General features: G+C 42.8%; 1 protein-coding gene across 5 annotated transcripts in view; it reads left to right on the forward strand.

Annotated features, from left to right (window-relative positions):
• The first annotated feature begins 519 nt into the window (after positions 1–519).
• GRAMD1B (GRAM domain containing 1B) overlaps positions 520–13,998 on the forward strand; it is a 148,798-nt gene continuing 135,319 nt past the window's right edge. The window contains exon 1 of one of the 5 annotated variants that reach the window (XM_074559626.1): positions 520–1,288. In XM_074559626.1, coding sequence (XP_074415727.1) covers positions 924–1,288 — 365 coding nt within the window. In that variant the 5' untranslated portion in view covers positions 520–923. The remainder of the gene's footprint in view (positions 1,289–13,998) is intronic. The other 4 variants (XM_074559628.1, XM_074559627.1, XM_074559629.1 and 1 more) reach the window with 4 other exon arrangements.

Below are 13,998 nucleotides of genomic sequence, written 5' to 3' on the forward strand. Positions count from 1 at the left end.
TGACAAAAATCCCCCAAAAAAACCCAAAAAAACCCCACCAAAAACAAAAACAAAAAAAACCCCAAAAACAACAAAAAATCCCAAATAAACAAAAAAAAAAAAAAGAAAAAAAATGGAAAGTATTGTGAAAGGAGGCTGAAAGTCCAAGCTCGCTCGCTGCCCCCCTCTCGGGGTGGGCTGGCTGAGCAGGAAGGTGGGACAGAAAGGGACAAAAAGGGACAGAAAGGGACAAAAAGGGAGAAAAAGGGACAAAAGCCACAACCCAGCCCAGTTGGCTCCTCCGGGAGGCCCTTCCCTCTCCTCCCCTTTTCCCCGGGGGGTTTGCGGCCCCGGGTAACACAAACCCCGCGGGTGTGCCGGGATCAGGAGCGGGCTCCCCTTGCGCCAGCTGCCCGTGCTGCCTCAGCCGCTGCTCAACAGCGCAAGCTGCTCCTGCCGCTCCTTTTTCCCGGATTTTTATCGAGCCTTGTTCCTCCCCTCCCTCTGTTTCTCTCTCTCTGCCCTCCCCACAGCTCCACGCCGCTCCTCTCCATGCTTGCCTCGTCTCTCGAGAAGAAACCGCAGCCGAGTTTGCCCCGAGATTTTTCCTCCAAGGCTAAAGGGGGCCGGGGAGGGCGCTGAAAGCCGGCCAAGCCCTGTGGCAGGGCTGGACCTGCTCGGAGGGAGAGAGAGAGCGGGCAGGGCAAGGGAGGGACTTTGTGTAGAGCGGAGAAGGAGAAAAGAAACTCGAAACTTGTGACATGAGTGTGCCCCGGCCAGCGCGCTGGGTGCGCGGCGAGAGCACGTGAAGAACATGAGGTTTCCTGCTTGAGAGGGAGGGCAGGAGGAGGAGGAGGAAGGAGGAAGGCGAGTTTGTGGCTTTGCGGTGTGGATCACAGCTCCGAGCGCCTGGGGGTGGGAGCAGAAGGAGGAAAGGGCGCCCGATGCCAGCTGCCAACATGACAGAGACGCTGCAGCTCCCGGCGCTGCGGGTCCCCGAGCAGCAGCAGGTGCTGGAGGGCGGCTGCGCCTGGTCCAGCTCGTCCACCCCGACCCTGCGCAGGAAGCGCTTCAAGATGAGGAGGATGAAGAACGTGCAGGAGCAGAGCCTGGAGGCCGGCGGGTTCCCGGAGTCGCCTTCCTCCAGCAAGGAATACCTGCAGCTGCCCTCCATTGAGATCACCCCGTCCAGTGACGAGGACACCCCCTGGTCCAACTGCTCCACTCCCAGCGCCTCCCCGCGCCGCAAGCGCTTCCTCCTTCGGAAGTGGCTGCGCGTCCGAGAGAAGAAGGAGTGCAGTGAGAGCAGGTAGGTCCTGTGCCCGCTCCCCTCCCTCATGCCGAGGTGATGCTGCCCAAAATAGCCTGGAAGGCTCTGGTGGTGCCCTGGATGCGGCTCCTCCCGCGCTTTGTCCTCGCCTGTTGGCTGCAGTGTGGCACGGTGTTGGTTGGATGCGCTGGTGCCAAAGGAAAAGGCCTGGGAGCTGTTTGGGAATGGCAGGACACGGCTCTGTCCTTGCTCGTGGACACTGAGCCAGTGGGTGAGAAGATTTAACCCCACTGAGGTGTCCTGAGGAGACCTGAAAGAGAGGAGTGACCTCCCTGCTGTAGTTTATTAGTTTTTAAAGGACTTCCATCAATGAGTGCGTGCCATTGAGGAGCTGATAATCCCTCTCAGCAAGTTAACATTGAGAAACATCTCTTGGTTTAGGGAATATTTCTGATTTTCAGAGGTGTGGGAGGAAAAGAGGAAAAGGCCTGGGATCTGTTTGGGAATGGCAGGACAAGGCTCTGTCATTGCTCCAGGTGACACAGAGCCAGTGGGTGAGAAGGTTTAACCCCACTGAGGTGTCCTGACCTGAAAGAGAGGAGTGACCTCCCTGCTGTAGTTTATTAATTTTTAAAGGACTTTCATCAATGAGTGCGTGCCATTGAGTTTCTCAGCAAATTACCATTGAAAACCATCTCTTGGTTTAGGAAATACTTCTGATTTTCACAGGTGTGGGAGGAAAAGAGGAAAAGGCCTGGCAGCTGTTTGGGAATGGCAGGACACGGCTCTGTCCTTGCTTGTGGACACTGAGCCAGTGGGTGAGAAGGTTTAACCTCACTGAAGTGTCCTGAAAAGACCTGAGAGAGAGGAGTGACCTCTCTGCTGTAGTTTATATATTTTTAAAGGACTTTCATCAATGAGTGCGTGCCATTGAGGAGCTGATAATCCCAGTGTCCTGCTTTGAAAAGGAAGTGAGTTTTTTGGGATTGCTTTGCCCTATCCCTGGTGACATCTCACAGCAGACACCAGGGAGCACATATTTTCATTATCACCCTCTCAGCAAGTTCACATTGAAAACCATCTCTTGGTTTAGGGAATATTTCTGATTTTCACAGGTGTGGCGGTGACGCTGCCAAACCCTGCCAGTGTTTTTGGGTGATGCTCATTCCTAGCACTGGGACTTCCCTTGCCATCCTCAGCTCAGTGCAAAGAGGGGACGAGAGGGAGGCACCAGCAGCCCAGTGGGTCTGTGTGTCAGGGTGGCTGGGCTCAGCCCCTGGCAGCTCTCCTGACCTGAAAGTCACACAGTCCTTTGGCTGGGAAGGACACAAATCACTCCCAAAGGCCTCCAGGAGCCTGTCAGCACCGGGAATGAGTGCCCGGGCATTGTAATTGTGTGGCCACAGGAGATAAAGCTGCGCCTTATGTAACCCTCTGCAGGGCACCCCACATGCTGGGGAATTAACTCTTCTTTAACAGTCTGCATGCACTGGAATTAACTCTTTACAATCTACCTGCACTGGAATTACTCTTCCTTTACAATCTACATACAGGGGAATTAACTCTTCTTTAACAATCCACATGCACTGGAATTAACTCTTCTTTAACAATCTACATACAGGAGAATTAACTCTTCCTTTACAATCCACATGGACTGGAATTAACTCTTCTTTACCAATCTACATGCACTGGAATTAACTCTTCCTTTACAATCTACCTGCACTGGAATTAACTCTTCTTTAACAATCCACATGCACTGGAATTAACTCTTCTTTACCAATCTACATGCAATGGAATTACTCTTCTTTTACAATCTACATACAGGGGAATTAACTCTTCTTTAACATCTCCATGCACTGGAATTAACTCTTCCTTTAAGATCTGCATGCACTGGAATTAACTCTTCCTTTACAATCTAAATACAGGAGAATTAACTCTTCTTTAACATCTACATGCACTGGAATTAACTCTTCCTCTAACTACATAACTCCTCCTTTAACAATCTGCCTTTCCTAAAGGCCCCAAACCCACAAAACACTTCAAAGATTTCTCCAAGAAACCGATAGAAGTTTATAAATCTGGCTTGGTGTGGGCCAAGTTTTCTCCCACTGTTTGCAGCCCCTGTGCAGCTGATCTGATCTGTGGGGTTGTTTTTAAAGGATGTGCTGCACTTCCAGAAAAAGAGAAAACTTTGACATTTCTGCACCCACCAAACCACACTGACTCACTGCCTGCTGTGGTGCTGAGTGTTCTCAGGGCAGAGCTTTGAATATCCAATCTGATTTTCTGATAATTTCTTCTTTCATCAGGTCCCTTTAGCAAGGTCAGTCTGTCAGCTTATTAATTTTTAAAGAACTTCCATCAATGAATGAGTGCCATTGAGGAGCTGGTAATCCCTCTCAGCAAGTTAACATTGAAAACCATCTCTTGGTTTAGGAAATATTTGTGATTTAGGAAATATTTCTGATTTGGGAAGCATTTCTGATTTAGGAAATATTTCTGATTTAGGAAATACTTCTGATTTAGGGAATATTTCTGTGGTGCAAGCAGGGATTCAGGCACAGCACACAAAATGGGAAAGACAATGCACGAGGCACCTGCTGAAGTGTCAGAATATTGAAGTTATAGTCAGAAGTTCAGAGGATGAAGGATCCAATCCTTCAGCTGAAGGACTTAATTTGAATTTTTTCATTGTGAATGAGTTTCAGGCAGGCCAAGCTGTTTATTTTGGTGTGAAGGTGGAAGAAAGAGCTAAGTTTCCTTGTACATTTCTCGTTTACAAATGTTGCCATGCTGACAATTTCCTGCTTATCCATCCCCAAGGGATTTTTGGTGACGTTTCCCAGGCAGTGACTGGAAGGAAGGTGGAGTAGGAGATGGCTTAGGTGGCATTAGCACAACAAAACCAGCCTGGCATCTCCTCTCTTCACCTGCAGCAGGCTCCAGATCTGTCCTTTCTGCCACGGCAAACAGGGTGTTTGCAAATGGAATTTTCCCTCCCCAGCCCAGGTGGAAAAGCCGGGTTTGGTCACAGAGCTGAGCCTTGAGCTGGCAGAGTGCAGGGATCAGCCCTGGGCTCTCCCACAGCAGCAGAGCAAACGGCACCGGGGAGTGTGGGGAAAACGCCAATCACTTGGGTTTGGGATTTTAAAAGTTCAATAGTAATAAAATTGTTATAAAAACAGTAATAAAAAAGTTGGGCAATTCGGATTTAGGACAATACAAGACAATAAAAACAAAGAGTTATGGACAGGGCGGGTGCCTCCTTCTGGGCAAAATAAACCCGGAAAAGGCCCCACGTTAACAGAGGATTAACCCTTAAAAGCAACAACCTGTTGTATATTCATACACCTCATCCATGATGCTTAAATTCCATTCAAACACAGGATTCTGTCTGGGCAGTGTCAGCTTCTTCCTCTGAATCCTGACAGCTCCTCATGGCTGAGCAAGGCAGGAAGAAATTCATTTCTTCTGATGAAGGAGCAATAAATTCTCTTTCTCTGAAAGATTGAGGTGTCCTGTGGCTGCTGTCTCAGTGGGAGTACTTCATTCCTCTCTTTTAAAAAAAGTATCTTATGTAATAGTTTCTATTTTAACATTATATTGTAACCTAAAACTCTATTTAACACAGTACTTAAGAAAATTAATACAGCATCACTTTCTAACATAACACATATAATATTCATTTGAATATTTGCAAAAAGCCAATCATAAAATACCCATTTTTCACAAGCAGAACCTGTGGGGAGCTGGCCATGGAAAAGGTGATAATTCCTGAGGGATTTCTGGCATTCATTTGACAGACCTGGGGTAAACTTTGCTGTGCTTTTATGTAAATAATTATTGTTTTACACTCTTTTCTGGCAGAAGAAAAAATTAATAGACTGTTAGTTTGTCCGGTGTCATTGGAGAAGTAACATTCCATCCTCCAATCTGCTGCCACTTTTGAAAGTCTATAAATATTAGAGTGAAAAAATAAACTGCCCCTTCTCCTTACCTTAGAGTTCCAGCGTTTCCATTGTTTTATTTCGTGTCCTATTGCAGCAGCTGAGGGGTTTGTGCGGCAGATCACTCACCAAGCTTTCATTTCATCTTTCCCTTGGTGTTCAGTGACAGAACTTGGCCTGCCCGGTGTCCCAGGTGTCCCCAGTGTGTCCTGGGAGTGCAGGCACCCCATGAGTGTGCAAATCCCCAAATCTCACCTGGTGAAGGCAGCAGACAAACAGAAATAAACACAGTTTGCTCCCAGTCACCCCAATTCCCTGGCTGAGTTGCCATCAAGCTGCTGTGTCACCGTCACATTTTCTGAAAAATCCCTTCGCCAGGATTTGTTCTCCTGGGAAGCTGAGAAGCCTCAGAGAAAAACGAAAACAATAATTACCTGATTGTTTCTCCTGTGTTTTGCTGCTTCGGAATGTGGTTGGACATTGTTTATCCAACAGGTGATTGTTTGATAACTTTCATGTGAATTGTTTTGATTTAATGACCAATCACAGCCAAGCTGTGTTGGGACTCTGGAAGAAGTCACGAGTTTTTATTGTCATTCTTTGTAGCCTTCTGTCTGCATCCTTTCGCTATTCTTTAGTATAGTTTTAGTATAGCATAATACAATACAATGTAATGCAACACAATGTAACACATTGTAACACATTGTAACTCAATGTAATGTAATATAAGGCAATGTAATATAATACAATATAATATAATATAATATAATATAATATAATATAATATAATATAATATAATATAATATAATATATCCTATATAATATATCTAATATAATATAATATAATATAATATAATATAATATAATATAATATAATATAATATATCTAATATAATATAATATATCTAATATAATATATTTAATATAATATATCTAATCTAATATAATATAATATATCCTTCTAAGAACATGTAGTCAGATTCACTCATTTCCTCCTTTGCCCTGGGGACCCAGCAAGTTCAACACTGCTGGAATTTCATTTTTGCAGCCTGGTACTTTTATTCCCGTTCCCTGGGCAGGTGCCTGGTTGGTGGCAGGGTTTTCCCAGGAAATCTGGCAGGGATCAGGCTGTGCTGCAGCCGAGCTGCTCCTTGCTCTGCCCCCCTGGCCCCGAGCAAGAGCTCTGTGACCGTTAGCATACAGTGAATAAACAAAGCATTTCAGATCTCCAGTGCTCCAGGTCTGCTTTGCTCACCCGGAAACTCCCACGTGCCGGTTAGATTTTAACAGCCTGGGCAAATGTCAGCTCTGTTTTAATAAAGAAGGAGAAAGAGACGTGTACTGGTTAGTTTGTAACAGCCTGGGTAATTAATTGTGAGCTTTGTTCTACTAAAGAAAGAGAAAGGAGACATCCAGAATGATAATAAAATGTCGCGACTGATCAGAGTCTGACACAGCTGGACTGGGATTGGTCATTAATTAAAAACAATTCACATGGAACCAACCAAAGATGCAGCTGTTGCTGAGGAACCTCCAGAACACATTCCAAACACTCAGATAATTATTGTTTTACATTTCTTCTCTGAAGCTTCTCAGCTTCTTAGGAGAAAAATCCTGGCGAAGGGATTTTTCAGAAAATATGTCAGTGACGCTCCAGGTCTGCTTTTCTCACCCAGAAACTCCCACGTGCTGCTTAGTTTTTAACAGCCTGGGTAATTAATTGTGAGCTTTGTTCTACTAAAGAAAGAGAAAGGAATCATCCAGAATGATAATAAAATGTCGTGACTGACCAGAGTCTGACACAGCTGGACTGCGATTGGTCATTAATTAAAAACAATTCACATGGAACCAACCAAAGATGCTGCTGTTGGTGAGGAACCTCCAGAACACATTCCAAGCAATCAGATAGTTATTGCTTACATTTCTTTTCTCAGTCTTCGTTTTTAACAGCCTGGGTAATTGTGAGCTGTGTTTTAATAAAGAAAGAGAAAGGAGACAGCTGAAGGCTAGCAAAAAATGATAATAAAATCTCGTGACTGACCAGAGTCTGACACAGCTGGACTGGGATTGGTCATTAATTAAAAACAATTCACATGGAACCAACCAAAGATGCAGCTGTTGGTGAGGAACCTCCAGAACACATTCCAAACACTCAGATAATTATTGTTTTACATTTCTTTTCTGAAGCTTCTCAGCTTCTTAGGAGAAAAATCCTGGCGAAGGGATTTTTCAGAAAATATGTCAGTGACGCTCCAGGTCTGCTTTTCTCACCCAGAAACTCCCACGTGCTGCTTAGTTTTTAACAGCCTGGGTAATTAATTGTGAGCTTTGTTTTACTAAAGAAAGAGAAAGGAAACATCCAGAATGATAATAAAATGTCGTGACTGACCAGAGTCTGACACAGCTGGACTGCGATTGGTCATTATTTAAAAACAATTCACATGGAACCAACCAAAGATGCACCTGTTGGTGGGTGAGGAACCTCCAGAAGACATTCCAAGCAATCAGATAGTTATTGCTTACATTTCTTTTCTCAGTCTTAGTTTTTAACAGCCTGGGTAATTGTGAGCTCTGTTTAATAAAGAAAGAGAAAGGAGACAGCTGAAGGCTAGCAAAGAATGATAATAAAATCTCGTGACTGACCAGAGAGCCCTGACACAGCTGGACTGGGATTGGTCATGAATTAAAAACAATTCACATGGAACCAACCACAGATGCAGCTGTTGGTGAGGAACCTCCAGAACACATTCCAAACACTCAGATAATTATTGTTTTACATTTCTTTTTTGAGGCTTTTCAATCCTGGCAAAGGGATTTTTTAGAAGATGTGACAGTGACAGGCCAAATCTGTTTTTCTCACCCAAAAACTCCCACGTGCTGCTTAGTTTTTAACAGCCTGGATAATTAATTTCGCTTTGTTTCCCTGCAGGGTCTCTAAGAGCCGACAGAGCAGGAGGGAGAATGTTCTTTTCCTTCCATGCAACCCCAGGGAGGGCTGGGGTGTGGGATCTCAGGATTTGAGTCCTGGGATGCAGGGCCCCCGAGACCACCCTTGGGGGGCCCGGGAGTCCTGGAATGTTGCCAGAAGTGTCTGGTGGCAGGACTTTGACCCTACACGGGAGACGACACCTTTATGAAGATAAGAGGGCCTCACTGGGGTGAAGGGTGGAAAGATTAGCTAATTAGAGGGTGAGAAACAGGGTTTAGGATTTATGTACAGGGGGGTTTAGAGGAGTAAGATGGAGGAATTGGGGCGTGTCCTGCCCTCCTTCTTCTTCCTCCTCTCCTCCATCTTCTTTGGCCACGGTGGCACCTTTGGATTGGTTATTACTAAGAGTACACCGAGTTATAACAATAGATGGTATTGGGGAAAAATGATAAATATTGTACACGTAACTAGGGGTATAAAGATACGTGGCGGTCCGGGGGACGGCACAGTGTGCTCATGGCTGACTGCTGAGCGGATCTTTGTTCGGCTGAAAGAACATCTTTTAGATAAGCAATTAATAAACATAAAAACCAGAAAGAAGAACTGAAGCCTCTTCTCGTCCTTCGATACGCGGGCTGCCCCAAGGCCACCCCGGGCCTTCCAGGCCCCTCAAACAGCCGAGATAAACCGGACACTGGGGGACCCTTTCCTGCCCCCGGCACTCTGTGTTCAGGGTGAGAGAGCAGGAAGGCAAATCCTGGGGGCAGGACTGTCCCTGGAACCTGTCCTTGCTCAAAGAGCGATGGCCCAAACCTCAAGGTTGCCCTACAGATGATAAATGTGATATTTTTTTAATGAGGGATGCAGACAGCTCCTCCTCTCCCATCATTTCCCAGCCAGGTAATGAAGTTATTTCCCTTTTTAAACCATGAACCCTGCATGCAGCAACACAATATTTTTATTTTTATTATTTATCAGGACATGCTGATGTTTCTCTCTTCAATCTGGTGGCATTTTGCTGTGCATGCAGCCTGCATGCATTATTGATGTGGCCATAAGGCAGTGGATCAACTTTAATTTATTATTTACCTCTCCAAGCTGGCCTTGCCTGTAATTTCAGGACCTGCACGTGATTTTTGGGGCAAGAATTGCTGAATTGATCATTCAGGGTTCGATTTAAGGACAGCTCTCCCTTTGGCCTAAGAGCAGGGCTGGTTAAGGGTGAAATGTTGGTGCTGCAGAAGATGCAAAACTTGGGGATTTTGTTGTGCAGGAGCTCCTGACACTTGTGTAGGTGAATTTAATCAGGTTTGGCTTCTGCTGGAAACTCTGACTGTGGATTCACCCAAAAGGAAAGACTTGTCTGAGTCCTAAAGTGCCTCTAAAACATTAAAAATGAAATATATTATGGGGAGAATTCCATCCCAGCTCAGCAAAGTGTCTGTGCTGAGGAGCCGGAGGTTTCTTGGGCTGCCAGCTGCGCAAATGTGGAGGATTTTCAGATGAAATCCTGATAACTGATCTCAAAGCGTGGAACAAATGAGGGGAGGCTCCAGCACTGCTCAGCCCTGGCCTCTGAGGCTGCTTCCCTTCACGTTCTGAGGTAAAAATTCTCCTTTTTTTCCTTAAAAAGCTTTCTCTTGATCCCTCTAGTGATATCAATTAGTTAGCAGTGATTTGATTTGTTGGAACTTGAGCTTAAAATTATTTACAAATTGGTGGCTAAGATATTTTGAATTGGCTTATAAAGGTAAATGAGCCTTTAATTTCAAGTAGCCCTTCCTTAATTAAACTGAAATTCACTCAGAGCGTTTCAGGGAATAAATTAATGGTCTGACTTCAACACGTGTGGAAAACATTGTGGTGTTTTCTAGAGGGAAAATCCTGAGTGATGTGATTTTTTTTTTCCCCTAAGAAACTGCTGATGGTGAAAAGTAAAAAAAAAACCCCAAAAAATGCAAGATTAAGGTTATAAATCCTCTTCAATTATGGCAAAGTGATCTTTGGGAACATCACGGAGGAGTTTTCTGGTAAAGGGAGCTGGGTTGGGGTGTTTGGGGAGCTCGGGGCAGCCCTGGGAGGGTTTTTGGTCACTCTGTTCCGAGAAGCTGCAGAATGAGCAGCTCCAAATTTTGCACTTCTCGGTTTTTGCTGAACTTCCCCTTTCCAGCCGTGCCTCGGACGGGAGGAGCTGGGGCTGCTCCTCTCTGAGAATTGGGAAGTGGGCGCGCTCTGGGCTCGCTCATTTCTGCTGAAATTCCTGTAAAAAAATCTCCTTTGTGTGCAGAACTGTCGGCTGCACTGGGGTTTCATCATGGAAGAGGAAAATGGGTTTTTTCCCCCCATTTTTGCTTGTAGCTGGAGCTGTAAATTGAGGATTTTGGGCAGACAAGTGGCTCATGGTCTCTGAGGGATTCAGCTGCTCTTCCTTGCTTTTGGTGGCTTTGGAAAACCCATGAGCACAAACCTGAGTGATGTGACTTTTATTTATTTTATTTTTTTTTTTGGTCATTCCATTCATTTTTATGCTCATTCCCCTTTTTCTGACTTCAACATGTGTGGAAAATATTGTGGTATTTTCTAGAGGAAAATCCTGAGTGTTGTGATTTTTTTTTTTTCCCCTAAGAAATTGCTGATTGTAAAAAGCCAAAAACCTGCAAGATGAAGGTTTTAGATCCTCTTCCATTATGGAAAAATGATCCAGGGATATCTCTGGGGTTCTTTAGGAATATCTATGTGGTGTCTCTTCAAATCCAAAATTTCAAAACACACAAATGATGCCTTGGTAACAACTCAGCATTAATGGAACTTTTTCCTTTTTGAACCTGCAGGTTCAATTGAGGCCTAAAGTGTTCCCAAAAAAAGTGATTTTTTGTTTTGTTGTTTTGGTTTTTTTTTTTGGTAATTCCGTTCATTTTAATGGTCATTCCCCTTTTTCTGACTTCAACATGTGTGGAAAATATTGTGGTATTTTCTAGAGGAAAAATCCTGAGCGATATGATTTTATTTTTTATTTCCCTAAGAAACTGCTGATGGTGAAAAGTATAAAAACAAAAAAATCTGCAAGATTAAGGTTACAGATCCTCTTCCATTATGGAAAAATGATCCAGGGACATCTATGGAATATCTCTGGGGTTTTTTAGGAATATCTGTGTGGCGCCTCTTTGAATCAGAAATTTCAAAACACACAAATGATGCCTTGGTAGCATTGATGGAACTTTTTCCTTTTTGAACCTGAAGGTTCAAATGAGGCCTAAAGGGCTCCCAAAAAAAGTGATTTTTTGTTTTGTTGTTTTGGGGTTTTTTTGGTAATTCCATTCATTTTAATGGTCATTCCCCTTTTTCTGACTTCAACATGTGTGGAAAATACTGTGGTATTTTCCAGAGGAAAATCCTGAGTGTTGTGATTTTTTTTTTTTTCCCCCTAAGAAATTACTGATTGTAAAAAGCCAAAACCCTGCAAGATGAAGGTTTTAGATCCTCTTCCATTATGGAAAAGTGATCCAGGTCTTTAGGAATTTCTCTGGGGTTTTTTAGGAATATCTGTGTGGTGTCTCTTCAAATCCAAAATTTCAAAACACACAAATGATGCCTTGGTAACAACTCAGCATTGATGGAACTTTTTCCTTTTTGAACCTGCAGGTTCAGTTGAGGCCTAAAGTGTTCCCAAAAAAGTGATTTTTTTCTTTTGTTGGTTTGGGGTTTTTTTGGCCATTTTAATGGTCATTCCCCATTTTCTGACTTCAAAATGTGTGGAAAATATTGTGGTATTTTCTAGAGGAAAAATCCTGAGTGTTGTGATTTTATTTTTTATTTCCCTAAGAAACTGCTGATTGTAAAAAGCCAAAAAACCTGCAAGATGAATGTTTTTGATCCTCTTCCATTACGGAAAAGTGATCCAGGTCTTTAGGAATTTCTCTGGGGTTTTTTAGGAATATCTGTGTGGCGCCTCTTTGAATCAGAAATTTCAAAAGACACAAATGATGCCTTGGTAGCATTAATGGAACTTTTTCCTTTTTGGACCTGCAGGTTCAGTTGAGGCCTAAAGTGTTCCCAAAAAAGTGATTTTTTGTTTTGTTGTTTTGGGGTTTTTTTTGGTAATTCCATTCATTTTAATGGTCATTCCCCTTTTTCTGACTTCAAAATGTGTGGAAAATATTGTGGTATTTTCTAGAGGAAAAATCTTGAGCGATGTGATTTTATTTTTTATTTCCCTAAGAAACTGCTGATTTTGATAAGTAAAATACCAAAAAAAACTACAAGATGAAGGTTTTAGATCCTCTTCCATTATGGAAAAATGATCCAGGGATATCTCTGGGGTTCTTTAGGAATATCTATGTGGTGTCTCTTCAAATCCAAAATTTCCAAACACACAAATGATGCCTTGGTAGCAACTCAGCATTAATGGAACTTTTCCCTTTTTGAACCTGCAGGTTCAGTTGAGGCCTAAAGTGTTCCCAAAAAAGTGATTTTTTGTTTTGTTGCTTTGGGGTTTTTTTGGCCATTTTAATGGTCATTCCCCATTTTCTGACTTCAAAATGTGTGGAAAATATTGTGGTATTTTCTAGAGGAAAAATCCTGAGCGATGTGATTTTATTTTTTATTTCCCTAAGAAACTGCTGATGGTGAAAAGTATAAAAACAAAAAAATCTGCAAGATTAAGGTTACAGATCCTCTTCCATTATGGAAAAATGATTCAGGGACATCTATGGAATATCTATGGGGTTCTTTAGGAATATCTGTGTGGTGCCTCTTTGAATCAGAAATTTCAAAACACACAAATGATGCCTTGGTAGCATTGATGGAACTTTTTCCTTTTTGAACCTGAAGGTTCAAATGAGGCCTAAAGGGCTCCCAAAAAAGTGATTTTTTGTTTTGTTGTTTTGGTTTTTTTTTTTTTGGTAATTCCATTCATTTTAATGGTCATTCCCCTTTTTCTGACTTCAACATGTGTGGAAAATATTGTGGTATTTTCTAGAGGAAAAATCCTGAGCGATGTGATTTTATTTTTTATTTCCCTAAGAAACTGCTGATTTTGATAAGTAAAATACCAAAAAAAACTACAAGATGAAGGTTTTAGATCCTCTTCCATTATGGAAAAATGATCCAGGGATATTTCTGGGGTTCTTTAGGAATATCTGTGTGGTGTCTCTTCAAATCCAAAATTTCAAAACACACAAATGATGCCTTGGTAACAACTCAGCATTGATGGAGCTTTTTCCTTTTTGAACCTGCAGGTTCAATTGAGGCCTAAAGTGTTCCCAAAAAAGTGATTTTTTTCTTTTGTTGGTTTGGGGTTTTTTTGGCCATTTTAATGGTCATTCCCCATTTTCTGACTTCAAAATGTGTGGAAAATACTGTGGTATTTTCTAGAGGAAAAACCCTGAGTGATGTGTCTCTTCCAATCCAATATTTCCAAACACACCAATGATGCCTTGGTAGCAACTCAGCATTAATGGAACTTTTCCCTTTTTGAACCTGTTGGTTCAAATGAGGCCTAAAGTGCTCCCAAAAAAGTGATTTTTTATTTTTTTTTCTTATCTGCTGCCTGCCTGTCTCCTGGGGGTGTTGATGTGCTTTTTGTTGGGACTGCAGATTTTTTTGCCATTTGTTTCTGGTAGTCCGTGCCAAGTGCCTGTGAATTCCACCAGCCCTGTTTTTACTACTTTATTTTAAATTTTGGGGTGTTTTTTTTGTTTTGTTTTTAGTTTTTGGGGGATGCTTTTTGAGTTTTTTTAAAATGTTGTTTTGTTTGGTTTTTTGTTGGGGTTTTTTTTGGGTTTTTTGGGGGGTTGGTGGGTTTTTTTGTTGTTGTTTGTTTGTTTTGGGCTTTTTTTCTTTTTATTTTTGGCTGAACCTCACTGCCTTTGCG

The sequence above is a fragment of the Zonotrichia albicollis genome, chromosome 27 (assembly GCF_047830755.1).
Source record: "Zonotrichia albicollis isolate bZonAlb1 chromosome 27, bZonAlb1.hap1, whole genome shotgun sequence".
NCBI classification, from domain to species: Eukaryota; Metazoa; Chordata; class Aves; order Passeriformes; family Passerellidae; genus Zonotrichia; species Zonotrichia albicollis.